Below are 16,817 nucleotides of genomic sequence, written 5' to 3'. Positions count from 1 at the left end.
ACCTTTTTTGAGCCGTGGCACATTTTTTACATTTACAAAACTATGGGGCACATTGAGCGGGGGGGAGGGGGGTAAAAAAAGTTTAGACAAAAAAATTCTTTCTCTTCCTCCCTTTCGCTTTATTTCTCTCTCCCTACCTCTTTCTCTCCCTTTCTTTTTTCTCTCTCTCCATCCCGTTCTTTCTCCCTTCCTTCCTCTTTTTTGCTCTCTTTCTCTCCCTCCCTACCTCCCTGTCTTTCTCTCTCCTACCTTCCCTCCCTCTCTTTCTCTTTCTCTCTCTCTTGCTCTCTCTCGCTCTCATTCTCTTTTTCTCTTTCTTTCTTTCTTTCTTTCTTTCTCTTTCTTTCTCTCGTTTTCTTTCTCTTTCTTTCTTTCTTTCTCTCTCTCTTGCTTTCTCTCTCTCTCTTGCTTTCTTTCTCTCTCTTTCTCTCTCTTGTTTTCTTTCTCTCTCTGAGCTTCGCGGCACACCTGACCATGTCTCGCGGCACACTGGTTGAAAAAACACTGATCTAGCTTATGTCTTTAGTCTGGTCAGCTTCAGAACATTATTTTATCCCCTGGTTAGGGCTTTGAAAAAACCTTCTCGGGAGAGAGTAACTAATGAAGGAGCCTGCAAGTTGGTAAGAGCTGAGAACATTGTTAGCACCTGTTTAGGGCTGGAAAGAAACTTATTTGGAGCAAGTAGAGCAATGAAAATAAGCCTGCAAAAACTTAGGGCTGGAAAGAACATTCTTCGGAGAGAGTAATAATGAAAAAGCCTGCAATGTAAGAGATGGTAAGATCCTTAGCACCTAGTTAGGGCTGGAAAAAAAAGCTTTAAAAAAGCTACATTCAGAGTATAAAACACACCCAAATTTTCAGCCTCTTTTAGGGAGGAAACCGATGCATCTAATAATCTAAAAAATATGGTAAACTTATTTTCTTTGTGTAGTTGCTCACATCGTAACAATATTCAGTTAGGAAAGAAATCTCTTTTTAATCAAGTTTTTATCTGATCATGGCATTTTTTTTACAAGAGACTTTGGCTTAAGAAGAACCCAGTACTGTATTAGATAGCTCCTATATTAGCTAGTCAAGTGACAAAGGAAGGACACTTAACTATAAGCCAAAATCCCATTACATTAAAAAGCAGCCAATAACTCAATCACATCCACACAATATTTAATGGTCAGAAAAGGGGGACAGGATCTAATTGCCCGATGCCTGGCGACATAGTTGGGTCTTGAGGCTCTTGCGAAAGGCGAGGAGGGTGGGGGCAGTGCGAATCTTCAGAGGGAGCTGATTCCAGAGGGCCGGGGCCGCCACAGAGAAGGTTCTTCCCCTAGACCCCGCCAGACGACATCGTTTGGTCGACGGGACCTGGGGAAGGCCGACAGTGTGGGACCTAGTTGGCCGCTGGGATTTGTGCGGCAGAAGGCGGTCCCATAAGTAATCTGGTCCGGTGCCATGTAGGGCTTTATAAGTCATCACCAACACTTGGAATTGTGTCCGGAAACCAATTGGCAGCCAATGCAGTCCGCGGAGTGTTGGAGAAAGACGGGTGTATCTGGGAAGACCCATGACCGCTCACGCGGCCGCCTTCTACACGATTTGAAGTTTCCAAACACTTTTCATAGGTAGCCCCATGTAGAAAGCGTTGCACTAGTCGAACCTCGAGGTGATAAGGGCATGAGTGACCGTGAGCAGGGATTCCCTGTCCAAATAAGTAAGTAAGTAAGTAAGTAAGTAAGTAAGTAAGTAAGTAAGTAAGTAAGTAAGTAAGTAAGTAAGTAAGTAAGTAAGTAAGTAAATAAATACTGATAGCTAACCTTTTCCGGACCGAATGCCCAGAGCATGTGTCCGAACCCCTAAAATGCAGTGCGCATGATGCCCTTGTGCATGTGCATGTGGCCTCCACACATGTGCCCCATACATGCCCAGAGCATGTGTCCAAACCCCTAAAATGCAATGCACGTGACGCCCTCGTGCATGTGCATGTGGCCCCCATACATGGGACCTGTACATGCCCAAAGCGTGTGTCCGAATCACTATAATGCAATGACCCTTGTACATGTGCTTGTGCCCCCCCACATATGCCCCGTACATGCCCAGAGCATGTGTCCAAACCCCTATAATGCAATGCACCCTCGTGGATGTGCATGTGGCCCCCACCCATGGGCCCCATACATGCCCAGAGCATGTGTCCGAACCCCTAAAATGCAATGCACGTGACGCCCTCGTGCATGTGCATGTGGCCCCCATACATGGGACCCGTACATGCCCAAAGCGTGTGTCCGAACCACTATAATCAATGCGCCCTCATACATGTGCTTGTGCCCCCCCACGTGCCCCATACATGCCCAGAGCGTGTGTCCGAACCCCTAAAATGCAATGCGCATGACAGCCTCATGCATGTGCATGTGGCCCCCGCATGCCCCCACATGCATGCAGCCTCCTGCACATCCCCCCCAAGTATGCACCTGTGGCCCTGCCTTGCGCAACAGAGACCAGAAGACCAGCTGGTTGGTGAGAGGCGCACGCATATATTATGACAGAGCTGAACTGGGGTGACAGTTCATGTGCTCACAGAGTGGACACTATGTGCCACGTTTGGCACACTTGCCATAGGTTCGCCATCATGGCACTAGACCAAACTTACTAACCTGGATTTTTCCATTTGAAAATCTCTACTTTGTGTTGATTCAATTAATTCTTGCCAGATTTGAATGTTATTGTGAATAAATGCATTTGTTCATATTCCTAAATTTTTTAATTTGCAATTCTAGGAAAATCTAAAACGGTTACGTGATAGCATCACTCGACGACAGCTTGAAAAGCAAAAGGCTGGGAAGAATGCAGGTAAAATCCTTAGCTAAATAATAACAGCAATTAGACATTCTATTGGTCTAAAACCAAGAAATAATCGTTAGGAAACTCTTATGTTATAGTTTGTCTTTTCAGCCCTAAGTCTTTGAAGGCTTTTTTTCATTGTTCTACTTGCTCCGAATAAGTTTCTTCCCAGCCCTAACAAGTTGCTAACAGCTGGCATGCAAAGCCTTTGAGATGTTCCAAAGAGCATATCGTTTGGCGGGACCCAGGAGAAGAGCCTTCTCTGTGGCGGCCCCGACCCTCTGGAACCAGCTCCCCCCAGATATCAGAGTTGCCCCCACCCTCCTTGCCTTTCGCAAGCTCCTTAAAACCCACCTCTGTCGTCAGGCATGGGGGAATTGAAATTTTCCCTTCCCCCTAGGCTTATAGAATTTATACATGGTATGCTTGTATGTATGAGTGGTTATTTAAATTGGGTTTTTTAAGATTATTTTTAATATTAGATTTGTTCACATTGTCTTTTTTATTGTTGTTAGCCGCCCCGAGTCTTCTGAGAGGGGCGGCATACAAATCTAATAAATACAAATACAAATATACTCATGCAATATTCAATGTTTTGTTTTTGACAAATATCAATAGGTCATTTTTTTCATGCTGCAGTCTATATACAGTAAGTGGTTGAAAGATAAGCTTTGTATTCATTACTGATTGTCCATTATCCATATTAAACATGACTAACTCAACAATACATCCCAGGTTCCTTGGGAAAAACAAAAGCACCAAAACTTGTTCACATGAAGATTAAAGCACCCCTATGCACATTTTTCCAAAATGTTGAAGAGGCTCTCTGTTTGAAAAACAAAGTTAGATTATTCCATCTATTGTAATTATGCATGGCAAGATATATGCTAGAAGTGAAAGTTTCTATTTTTCCAATTTTAACTTAGGAGAGAACTTTAAGGTTTTGGGCTGCAGATCTAACTAATTGGTTAATCATTATTCTTTCTTCTTAGATTTGGAAATCACTGTACCTGTTGGACCTTCTCCGATTATGCCGAAGAAACCACATTGTGGCATTTATGAATATAATCCAAGGAAAAATGTTTTCCCGATAAATAAAGAGATCAAGCGAGGGGACTGGAAAACAGAAAGCACATCAAGTACTGCAAGTAAGCAAGCAGGTAGCCTGAAAGCTATCTAGCAAGGAATGAAGAAGTATACTTTGGATCTCGTTTGCATTGCTGAAATTAAATAATTCCTAACGTATAATTCAATTCTTCACATTAAATGTACAGTGTTCGCCACTTCGCAGTTCATCTTTTGCGGTTTCAGTGCATCGCATTGTTTTTAAATGTAGCAACCTGACGAGGGCGAGGAGGGGGGGCGTAGCCCAGCAGGGGAGCATCACTGGCTGGAGGGAACCTCTCAGCCGCGGTGGGTGGCACGCGGGGGCTCCAACCCTGCACCAATCTGCCCCTCTGCGGGCCGCCACTCATCCCCCGCGGACGAACATGGAAACCAAGCCACGGCTCTTTGAACGCGGCGTTTCACCGAGTGTCTGGCTTTGCTTGCTGCCAGCGGGCTTGATGTCAGCATGGTGCCCCAACATCAGCCCCCTGACTGTCGCGCTCGATGTCAGCATCCCCCCGACCACTGCACCCGCCTTGTGCCGCGGGGGAGTGGCCACTTGCAAGCCCCTTGCCTCTGCCACCTCCTCCTCCTCCTCCTCTTCCACCGCCCTGCTGCCTGAGCCCGGCAATACCGTTTACATGCCTCTCGCTTCTCGGACAGACAGGCTGCCTGGCGTGTCTCTCTCTCACCCCCCCTCCGTCTCCTCCCCTTCTCTCCTACTTTACATCACAGGTGAAAAGGAGCCCTGGGCGAGGGGTGGGCGTCGGAGGGACGAGCGGCATCGGGGGGGGCGCTATACCGTTACGTTATATTTACCTTGGAATCCCCCTATCCCTATCCTGGAACACCCGCAATAAACGAGGGATCACTGTATTGTCAAATCTCTTTTCTTCCTGTCTGGCTCTCTTGATCATTTCAACTCTAGCTGTCTATTTAGTCAATTATTTATATCTTTGCACCATATTTGTAAGTACATTTATTTAATACTGATTCTTTTATTACTTTAGTTCTATCTATTTAGTTCTATTATATAAAATCAATTACTACAATTAATATTTTAAATCCTTTAACCTTTTAAGTCATGATTTCTCTTTTTATACTATCCTACTATATATTTTGCAGTTATACTTCCTATAGGCAAAGGATTAAACATTTTCATTGTATACAGACTTGTGTTTAGAATTTTAAACGTACACTATCAGTATCATGAGAACATAGTTTTTGCTGACAATTAAAATTTTGGTCAATGTAGCATATGGGTTACACTAATATTTTAGTGTGACAATCGTAATTCTATTTGTCAAAGCTGTGTTTTTCTGTTCAATTGTTGAAACAAAGAGATTTGGCTTGACTGTATTTTGCAATTCTCTACAAATAGTATAGGCTTGGAATACTGATCATTCTCTCATTTTCTTGAAGAAAAAAAATCATTTATAATTTTAAGAGTTGTGAAAATAAACAAAATATATGGTGAGAATCTCTGAATTCCTGCCATTATCATTCCCATTGGGCATAATAAATAAACTATGGTAAATGATTAATGAAAAGTCTGGACTCCGGTAGTCTTAAATCAAAACTGGTTTATTCATGGCAAGAGAGAAGACAAACACTGGAACGGTAGAATTGCCGGAAAATGAGGGCAACGGCTAACCCGTTGCCCTTTTATACTCTTTTTTTAACGCGGGCTTTTACCAACTGACACACATTTAACTTTCGCGGCTATTTTCTGAATAGCCGCGTCTTAACCAATCGCAGATTTTCTGCGAATATTTTTTAACAAACACAACACCCCTCCCTCTTCGGCTGAGACCATGATTACGTGTTAATCCACGTCACATAGTCCTGCAAGCGGATTGGTGGTTTCACAGATCTCTGGGACCTGCGCAGTTCATTTTGCTGGGAGCTGCTTGCCTGGACGGCTGGCTCCGTTGCTCCGCTAAGGCTAGTCTCTGACGGGCCTGGTTGCGATGATGCATTTTGATCTTCGCCGGCCGCCAGGGGCAACAAGCAGCCATCGCTGGAGTCTCGAGGTGGTTCTGGTAAGTCCTCTATTGGTTTGTCTACAGTAGGTAAAATGTCTGGGTTAGTCTTCATTCTTTTGCGTAGTTGGTCGACATGCCGATGCCAACTGCGCCCATCTGTTAATATTACAACGTATGTTTTTAAACCTGTTTTATCCAATACTGTGCCATCTTTCCATTTATCGTTTGAATCATAGTCTTTGGCATAAATTAAATCCCCGATGTTAAACTGTCTCTCACTTTGCATTTTTATTTCTTTTTGGTCATTCTGGTAATTTGGGTGAATTCTGTCTAATTTAGAACGAAGGTTTCTGCCCATTAAAAGTTCTGCCGGGCTTTTGTTTGTTGACGCTGACGGCGTAATATGCTGAATGGTTAAAAATTCATCAATTTGTTGTTGCCAATCTCCTAGTGGTGCTTTGTTTAATGCTTCCTTTGTGGTTCTAACCATTCGTTCTGCTTGCCCATTAGCTTGGGCAAAATGAGGTGGAGTGAGCACATGTTTTATGCCCTGGTCTGCAAGAAATAGTTCCATTTGACGGGCTGTTAACTGAGGCCCGTTGTCAGATACCAAAATGTCTGGAATACCATGTGTGGCAAACATTTTCCTTAATGCCTTTATAGTTGCACTAGTAGTTGTGGATGCCATGAGTTCAATTTCCAGCCACTTGGAGTATGCATCCACAACCAGTAAAAAGGATTGGCCCCTGATTGGTCCTGCAAAGTCAATATGTATTCTAGACCAGGGCCCTCTTGGTGTTGGCCACTCTGATGGTGTAACTTTTGGTGGGTTGGGTCTTGTTCTCTGGCAGGGTATACAACCACCCACCCATGACTCTATGTCCTTGTCCAACCCTGGCCACCATAAATGACTTCTGGCAATAGTTTTCATTTTGACTATTCCTGGGTGACCTATATGCAATAACTGCAATGCTTGCTTCTGTAAGGCTTTTGGAATAACAACCCTGTCTCCCCACAATATACAATCTTTTAACACATTTAATTCAAACTGTCTATTCTTAAAAGGTTGAAATTGGTTTGGTTGTTGTTCAATTGGCCATCCCTTTAATATCCATTGTTTAATATATTTCAAAATTGGATCTGCTTGTGTCTGATTGGCTATTTCTGTTGCTGTTAATAACGTTTGTTTACTAGATTCAATTAATAAAACGCTTGAGGCAGGGGCTGGATCATTGACTAATTCTGTTTGGGGGCACCTGCTTAATGCATCAGCATTTCCTATGTCTTTCCCCCCCCTGTGGATTAATGTATAATTGTAAGCGGCTAGAAAAATAGTCCAGCGAGTCATGCGAGGAGAAAGAAAGGCGGGAGTTTGTTTGTTTCCCGCCAAAATGCCTAAAAGCGGTTTATGGTCGGTGATTAACGTAAAGGGCCGACCACAAAGGTAGTAATGAAAACGTTTAACTCCAGCGACAAGGGCTAACGCCTCCTTGTCGAGCTGGGAGTAATTCCTTTCAGCTGCCGAAAGAGTTTTAGAATAATAGGCTATTGGGGCTTCTGTGCCGTCCGGAAAGTTATGGCTGAGGACGGCTCCTATGCCGAACGGTGAAGCGTCGCAGGTTAGGGATAAGGGCATAGCTACATTATATTGCACTAGGACACTATTGGAGGAAAGTAAATTTTTTACTGCTTGGAAAGCGGCTTGTTCTTTTGGTCCCCACGTCCAGGCAGAGTCTTTCTTTAGGAGGTTATGAAGCGGTTCTGCCACCGTCGCTTTCTGTTTAAGAAAGACGGAATAAAAGTTAAGGAGTCCTAGGAATGCTTGTAAGTCTGTCTTATCTGAAGGGGTGGGGGCATTTCTTATGGCATCAACTTTGTCATTCGTGGGGTGAATCCCAAAACGATCTATTGTAAACCCCAAGAATTCAACTTTGGGCACAGCCCAAGAACATTTGTCTGCTTTCAAATGGAGTCCTGTTTCTTTAAATTTGGTTAAAACGCGCCTGATTCTGTCCCATAACTCAGATTTGGATGTGGCAGATATTAATACGTCGTCGAAATATGGAACGACCCCAGGAATATTATTTAAAATGCGTTCCATCAAACCCTGAAAAATACCTGGGGCGGTAGAGACTCCAAACTGGAGCCGGGTGCATTTAAAGGCACCTCTATGAGTTACGATTGTCTGGGCTTCAGAGGTGTCTTGATCTACGGTGAGCTGTTGATATGCCTGTGCCAGGTCCAACTTCGCGAAGATGGACCCATTTCCTAAGGTGTGCAAGAGTTGTTGCACTACTGGGATTGGGTAGGCATTATGCTGTAGTGCTTTATTAATCGTGGCTTTATAATCTGCGCAAATTCTAATAGAGCCATCCGGCTTAACGGGCGTTACAATAGGAGTTTCCCATTTAGCGTGGTCAGTGGGAACTAAAATGCCCTGAGCTATTAATTTGTCCAATTGTTCATCCACTTTAGGCAAAAGTGGAATGGGGATTCTGCGGGGCTTTAATCGGATGGGCGAAATATTTGGGTCCAAATTAAACGAAATGGGGCTGCCTGTATATTTACCCAGAGCGCTAGAGAAAACTTCGGGAAATTCTTTCAATAAATCATTTGGGTCAAAAGAGTCACATACATTGTTAACCCCTGAAATTTCAATACCTAAAGGTTGTAACCATCGAAGTCCCAGTAATGAGTGTTTAGGACCGTCAACCACTAACAGAGGTAAAAACCCTTGAAATTTTTTAAACGCAATAGGAACATTTAAGCATCCTAACACTGGAATTGAATGGCCCTGAAAATCACTTAAACCCGGTTCCCACGGTTGCAAGTCAGTTTGTTTTACACGAGGTAAATATAATTTAAGTTTTTCCCAAGGCATTATGGAATGTCTGGACCCGGTGTCTAATTCCATTTGGCAGGGGTGGCCGTTGAGGAAAAGAGAAACAAATAGCTTGTTTTCCGCAGCGGGAAAATTGCAGTTTACGGAAGAAGGGGAGTTACCTCGTTGGTTAGAAGAGGGCGAGTTGTCAGCCGGGCGGGAAACGTTGCGCGAAAACGGTGGTCGTCGATTCCTCGGTGAAAAATAGGGTCGTTGGTTTTGTTGAGTTGCTGGAGTTGGGTTGGCGGCGCGGCAGACTTCGGCGATGTGGCCGCGGCGCTGGCAACGGCGGCAGTAGGCGTCCTTGAAATGGCAGCGAAAACGAGGGTGGTTTCCGTTGCAGCCGGCACATCTGTCTGCACGGGAGGCTTCTTTGGCGTCGTGGTCGGAGGCTCTTCGGATTTGGAGACAGGTGTCGTCTGGAGTAGCGGATTCTGAGTGTTTTTCATCAGAAGGGCAGGCGTGCCAAGGTGATTCATCAGGAATGTGATGAACGGTTGAGGTTGCGCGTTTAATTTCGGCAACAGATGTTTCAGATACCTCGGAGGCTTTTGCTGCCTTAAGAATGTCTTGGAGAGAGGCATCCTCATCAACTAAGTATTTCTTCTGGAGCGTGATATTGGTTAGACCGAAAATAAGGCGGTCCATGAGCTGTTCCTCTGGATCCTTGTATTTGCACTTCGGGAGGAGTGCGCGTAGGCGAGTTATAAAATCGTTGGTGGATTCTCCGTCCGCTTGCCTCATCTGAGCGAATTGATGGCGGTATACGCGGACAGGAGTCGTCGGCTGATAATGGGCGGCAAGTTTTGCTTGTAGAGTTGACCATGCGACGGTTTCCAGGGTGTCTGGGTCAACGAGTGTAGAGGCTAGGCTGTAGACTTCTGTGCCGCAATAAGCGAGGAATATAGCTTTCTTTCTCTCGTCATCGGCGTCATGTAGATTGCTCGCTTTCAAGAAAAATGTAAATTTGGACATATACGAGGTCCAAGCTTCCGTCTCGGAGTTGAATACGGGCGGCGGTGGAGCCATGGCCGAGTTCATGGCTGCGTTAGCGGGAGTTCGACCTCCTCGTCGCCACTGAAAAGTCTGGACTCCGGTAGTCTTAAATCAAAACTGGTTTATTCATGGCAAGAGAGAAGACAAACACTGGAACGGTAGAATTGCCGGAAAATGAGGGCAACGGCTAACCCGTTGCCCTTTTATACTCTTTTTTTAACGCGGGCTTTTACCAACTGACACACATTTAACTTTCGCGGCTATTTTCTGAATAGCCGCGTCTTAACCAATCGCAGATTTTCTGCGAATATTTTTTAACAAACACAACAATTAATATGTGCACGTGTTTATAAATAATATAAACTGAATGTTTTGGTGACATTGCATAGAATTATATACAATGGGTTACATATAAATTACATAGATCATAGATAAATTACTGTTGTCTTTTATTTGCTGCTTGTTGGAAGGCAAAGAATTGTGTTAATAGTTCAAGAATAACTAAAACTTTTTAGAAAAATATTTGACTAATTAAAAATACATGTATATGATAAACTAAAATATTTTTTTTCACTTTTCAGTCAGAGTTGGCAAAAATGGGTGGAAATTTAAATTCATGAAGTCTATTTATAAAATGCTTATTTTCTCCTAACCAGGCAGTTCAAGTAACCGATCAAGTACCCGAAGTTTATTGAGTATCAGTAGTGGGATGGAGGGTGACAATGAGGTAAACTTTCTTTGTGAAAATTATCTTTCTATCTTTCTTTCTTTCTTGCTTGCTTTTGTTCTATCTTTCTTTCTTTCGTTCTATCTTTCTTTCTTGCTTGCTTTCTTTTGTTCTATCTTTCTTTCTTTCTTTCGTTCTATCTTTCTTTCTTTTTTCTTTCTTTTGTTCTATCTTTCTTTCTTTCATTCTATCTTTCTTTCTTTAATTCATTCTAACTTTCTTTCTTTCTTTCGTTCTATCTTTCTTTCTTTCTTTCGTTCTATCTTTCTTTCTTTCTTTCGTTCTATCTATCTATCTTTCTTTTGTTCTATCTTTCTTTCTTTCATTCTATCTTTCTTTCTTTTGTTGTATCTTTCTTTCTTTCATTCTATCTTTCTTTCTTTCTTTTGTTCTATCTTTCCTTCTTTCATTCTATCTTTCTTTCTTTCATTCATTCATTCATTCATTCTATCTTTCTTTCTTTCTTTTGTTCTATCTTTCTTTCTTTCTTTCGTTCTATCTTTCTTTCTTTTGTTCTATCTTTCTTTCTTTCTTTCTTTCGTTCTATCTTTCTTTCTTTTGTTCTATATTTCTTTCTTTCGTTCTATCTTTCTTTCTTTCTTTTGTTCTATCTTTCTTTCTTTCTGTCATTCTATCTATCTATCTTTCTTTCTTTTGTTCTATCTTTCTTTCTTTCTTTCGTTCTATCTTTCTTTCTTTCTTTTGTTCTATCTTTCTTTCTTTCTTTCGTTCTATCTTTCTTTCTTTTGTTCTATCTTTCTTTCTTTCTTTTGTTCTTTCTTTCTTTCATTCTATCTTTCTTTCTTTCTTTCTTTCTTTTGTTCTATCTTTCTTTCTTTTGTTCTATCTGTCTTTCTCTCTTTCTTTTGTTCTATCTTTCTTTCTTTCGTTCTATCTGTCTTTCTTTCTTTCTTTTGTTCTATCTTTCTTTTGTTCTATCTTTCTTTCTTTCGTTCTGTCTATCTTTCTTTCTTTCTTTTGTTCTATCTTTCTTTCTTTCGTTCTATCTTTCTTTCTTTCGTTCTATCTTTCTTTCATTCTATCTTTCTTTCTTTCTTTCGTTCTATCTTTCTTTCTTTCTTTCTTTTGTTCTATCTTTCTTTCTTTCTTTTGTTCTATCTTTCTTTCTTTCTTTTGTTCTATCTTTCTTTCTTACTTTTGTTCTTTCTTTCGTTCTATCTTTCTTTCTTTCTTTCGTTCTATCTTTCTTTCTTTCTTTCTATCTTTCTTTCTTTCTTTCTATCTTTCTTTCTTTCTATCTTTCTTTCTTTCGTTCTATCTTTCTTTCTTTCGTTCTATCTTTCTTTCTTTCTATCTTTCTTTCTTTCATTCTATCTTTCTTTCTTTCTATCTTTCTTTCATTCTATCTTTCTTTTTTTCTTATTCTCTCTTTCTTTCTTTCTTTCGGTCTATATTTCTTTCTTTCTTTCGTTCTATCTTTCTTTCTCTCTCTCTCTTTCTTTCTTTTTCTTTCTCATACACATGCACACATACAGTAATATGAATTTCCTGCTAAGGCTATATTTTATATTTATGACATGGAATGCATATGCAATAGATTTTGTCCTAGGACTTAAAATCAAATGCAGAGGTAACTTGAAAATAGTTGTGAAAAGAATAAGGCTATTTGTTTCTTTTAAAGTCTTACAACGTAAGATATAAAAACAAATTCATGCATGTCACAACGTCTTCATCAGTTCTTTTTTTAATACAACTATAGAATCCCTACAGTCGATACATCAAACAATTTTAACAGAGAAGATTTAGTTGTAATGCAAATGACTGTTTTTGCTAATATGATCTATTTTTACAGAATTCTGACAGTTCACATTATTTACTGAAATGATTGTATGTTTTTTGTTAAGAATCTAATAGTAACAATAGAGATTTTTAAAAACTAAATTTATAATGAAGTACCATAGTATGTACCTTTATATTTATAATGCAAAGCATTTTGAGAAGCTTACAGATAAAAGGGCTGGGGATAATTTCCACATATTTAAAGCATCATTTAAAAAAACAACTCAATACTCTTCCCCAGAATTAGAATTCCTAGTAGGAACATTTAAGGAATTGCAACCGCAGAAATTATTCCTCCCCCCCAACTAATTTTCCCCATAGGAATCAATGTAAAAGCAAATAATGCATGTGATTGGGGAAACCACAGGAAGGGTGGAGGCCCTGTTTCCTCCCAGGAGATTCCTAGAGAGGCCTCATGGAGGCTTCTCCCTGCCTTTTTCGGTTACAGTTTCGGAGGCTTGGGTTTGTAAGTGGAAAACGGTTCTTGAGAAGAGGCAAAAAAATCTTGAACACCCGGTTCTTATCTAGAAAAGTTTGTAAGTAGAGTCGTTCTTAGGTAGAGGTACCACTGTATTTTTTACTGCAATCCCACAGAAATGGGCCTCTGCACATATGTGCGCATGCCGGGATGACATGGGCTGGGCTGAAACAACTCTGGCCAGACTCTTCCAGTTTTCAGGATGGCCACAAGGCTGGATTCGGCCTCATTGTGGGCCGCATACAGTCTGTAGGCCTTGAGTTTGACATCCCTGGTCTTGAGAATTGGACGCAACTGAACGGAAGAAAAAAAAATCATGGGTTTATAATTAGCTATTTTTCAGCCAAAATAGGAAAACTTTTTTTAAAAAATTCATTTTATTCTGAGACATTTCAATGAGTGCTAGCCTCTCTAATACCCGAGTCCTCAACTCCCCCAAAAGATTAGAACTGCCCCCACCCTCCTTGCCTTTTGTAAGCTACTTAAAACCCACCTCTGCCGCCAGGCATGGGGGAATTGAGATCCTCTTTCCCCCTAGGCCTTTACAATTCTATGCATGGTATGTATGTATGTATGGTTGGTTTTTATATTAATGGGTTTTTAATCATTTCTAATACCAAATTACTATTGTACACTGTTTTATTGTCGCTGTTAGCCGCCCGGAGTCTCTGGAGAGGGGCGGCATACAAATCCAATAAATAAATAAATAAATAAATAAATAAATATAGTGCTTGGAGGAGATGCAATAATATGCCTAACATGTTCTCTGCTCTAATTTGTAAATAAAAGTGAATGAGATAATGTATTTAAAAATTTTATTTATGTATTTATTTATTTATTTATTTATTTATTTATTTAGTTAGTTAGTTAGTTAGTTAGTTAGTTAGTTAGTTAGTTAGTTAGTTAGTTGGTTGGTTAGTTTTTGATTTGATTTGATTTGATTTGATTTGTATGCCGCCCCTCTCCGCAGACTCGGGGCGGCTCACAACAACAGAAAACAATATATAATACAAATTCAATACAGTAATTAGAAAGCTAAAAACCCATAATTTTTTTTTAAAAAATGCATACAACATACCATACATAAACAGTATAGGCCTGGGGAAGATATTTCAGTTCCCCCATGCCTGACGGCAGAGGTGGGTTTTTTTTTAATCCAACCACAAGAAAATAATTAATGTCAGTAAGCATTTGGGGTACATAAAATCTTCTGTGGAATGAGAAAAAAAATGTTACCTTACTTTCAAAAAGTATATTTAAAGTTGAATGAACACCACTGTCATCCTTACATAGGAAAACGAGATACCTGACATGAAGAGAAATTTCTGCTCGAGAACCTTGCAGGAAGACAACAAACTTTCCATTTCATTGGGAAGGCCTCCAAGAATACCTCCCCGAGTTGCTAGCAGGTTATATATTGTTTCATAATACATTATTTTATACTGTACAAAGAATGAATTTGACAGATCCCCATTCCACAGGGATTAATTCTAAAGTAGATAGTATAATGGGATATAAAGAAAGTAAAACAGATGGAAAGCATGGCAGCAGAGGTGTTCAATAGAAACATAGAAACGTAGAAGACTGACGGCAGAAGAAGACCTCATGGTCCATCTAGTCTGCCCTTATACTATTTTCTGTATTTTATCTTAGGATGGATATATGTTTATCCCAGGCATGTTAAAATTCAGTTACTCTGGATTTATCTACCACGTCTGCTGGAAGTTTGTTCCAAGGATCTACTACTCTTTCAGTAAAATAATATTTTCTCATGTTGCTTTTGATCTTTCCCCCAACTAACTTCAGATTGTGTCCCCTTGTCCTTGTGTTCACTTTCCTATTAAAAACACTTCCCTCATGGACTTATTTAACCCTTTAACATATTTAAATGTTTCGATCATGTCCCCCCTTTTCCTTCTGTCCTCCAGACTATACAGATTGAGTTCATTAAGTTTTTCCTGATACGTTTTATGCTTAACATTCTTGTAGCCCATCTTTGGACCCGTTCAATTTTGTCAATATCTTTTTGTAGGTGAGGTCTCCAGAACTGAACACAGTATTCCAAATGTGGTCTCACCAGCACTCTATATAGCGGGATCATAATCTCCCTCTTCCTGCTTGTTATACCTCTAGCTTTGCAGCCAAGCATCTTACTTGCTTTCCCTACCGCCTGACTGCACTGTTCACCCATTTTGAGACTGTCAGAAATCACTACCCCTAAATAAAGTTTTTGCTAACACGGAACTGCCAATACAATACTCAGATTGAGGATTCCTTTTCCCCAAGTGCATTATTTTACATTTGGAAACATTAAACTGCAGTTTCCATTGCTTTGACCATTTATCTAGTTAAGCTAAATCATTTACCATATTACAGACGCCTCCAGGAATATAAACCCTATTGCACACTTTAGAGTCATCGGCAAACCAGAATGTCATTATGTGTCCCTAAACCTATAGGTGTCTCTTTTAAACAACATTTTTTTGAGGGGGGGAACCTTCATTCTTGGACATGAGCTCATTCTCTGTAGAGAAGGCATGCTTCTGGGCAGGGGTATGCAAAGTTGTCTCTTCTAAGCTATGTGGACTTCAACTCCCAGAATTCCCGAGCTAGCATGATTGGCTCAAGAATTCTGGGAGTTGAAGTCCACAAGTCATAGAAGAGCCAACTTTGCCTACCTTTGCTTCTGGGGTCGTGATAGATAACATTGTTTAATCAAAGGAACTTAGAATGTTCCAGCCCTGCAGGATTGAATTGACCTGATGCTATGGAAAGCAGGTAGTCCCTCAAGTAACCAAGGTCAAGATAGCAACCAACTCCTCGAATTGCACTCAGAAGCAAGCCAGAAAGCAGTGCAGCTTGCAAATTACTTGATTAATGTAATAGTTAGAAATTGCTAGTATAATGGGATGTCAATGAATAATTCCACATGAAAGAACAATAAAATAATGTTTTTCTATTGTAAATGTTATTGTAGATTATTATTATTATTGTTGTTGATGTTGTTGTTGTTGTTGTTATTATTATTATTATTATTATTATTATTATTATTATGTCAGTACAACACAGCAAACGAGATCACTATGCTGGATTTCGTATTTCATCACCAGTTGGGCGCTTTCCAAGCACCTAGGATTGCGTGATGTAGTGGTGAATTATGTTTGCCGATCCCAGTAAAGCGGCCTTTTGCAATTGACAGATGGAGATTTTGTCAATTCCTATGGTTTTCAAATGTCCGCTGAGATCCTTTGGTACTGCACTCAGCGTGCCAATTACCACTGGGACCACTTTCACGGGCTTATGCCAGAGTCGTTGCAGCTCGATTTTTAGATCTTCGTATTTCACTAATTTCTCTAGCTGCTTCTCCTCAATTTTGCTGTCTCCTGGGATTGCGATGTCGATAATCCATACTTTCTTTTTCTTCACAATCACAACGTCTGGTGTGTTATGCTTCAGAATTCGGTCAGTCTGAAGTCGGAAGTCCCACAGTAGTTTTGCTTGCTCATTTTCAACCACTTTTTCGGGCTTATGATCCCACCAGTTCTTTGCCACTGGTAAATGGTAGTTCCAGCACAAGTTCCAGTGGATTATTATTATTATTATTATTATTATTATTATTATTATTATTGTTATTATTGTTATTATTATTATTAATTGGATTTGTATGCTGATCAACTTTAAAAAAACTATGTTTCAAAGTATTTAATTGCTTTTTAAAATAAATGTAGAAGTCTAATAGGTTATGTAACATAATAAACTATTCTTATTCTATTTTCAAATTTTTATTTGCAGATTATCGAACACTGACAACTTCCATCCACCGCCTGTGCCTCCAAGAGGTCGTGATAAGTTACACTAAATCTTTTGGATATTAAAAACTGAAAAATGAGAATGACATTTGAGCGGTTATGCTGTAACTCTAATCAGCATATCAGTTCACCCCCTTGTGCATCTCAAATGAATAATTTTGGTAGAATTTACTCTACAATTGAGTCAAGGTTGAATGAACAAAAA

At 40.3% G+C, this 16,817-nt stretch overlaps 1 protein-coding gene across 2 annotated transcripts in view; it reads left to right on the top strand.

Moving 5' to 3' along the window:
- Window positions 1-16,817, top strand: part of PIK3AP1 (phosphoinositide-3-kinase adaptor protein 1) — a 95,188-nt gene extending 78,371 nt beyond the window's left edge. For both annotated transcript variants that reach the window (XM_070752104.1, XM_070752105.1), the window contains exons 13-17: window positions 2,766-2,838; window positions 3,822-3,977; window positions 10,455-10,525; window positions 14,097-14,212; window positions 16,596-16,817. In XM_070752104.1, coding sequence (XP_070608205.1) covers window positions 2,766-2,838; window positions 3,822-3,977; window positions 10,455-10,525; window positions 14,097-14,212; window positions 16,596-16,662 — 483 coding nt within the window. In that variant the 3' untranslated portion in view covers window positions 16,663-16,817. The remainder of the gene's footprint in view (window positions 1-2,765; window positions 2,839-3,821; window positions 3,978-10,454; window positions 10,526-14,096; window positions 14,213-16,595) is intronic.

This window comes from Erythrolamprus reginae, chromosome 5 (assembly GCF_031021105.1).
Source record: "Erythrolamprus reginae isolate rEryReg1 chromosome 5, rEryReg1.hap1, whole genome shotgun sequence".
NCBI classification, from domain to species: Eukaryota; Metazoa; Chordata; class Lepidosauria; order Squamata; family Dipsadidae; genus Erythrolamprus; species Erythrolamprus reginae.
Note: the sequence above shows the minus strand (reverse complement) of the source record. Positions and strands in the feature narration are given on the sequence as shown.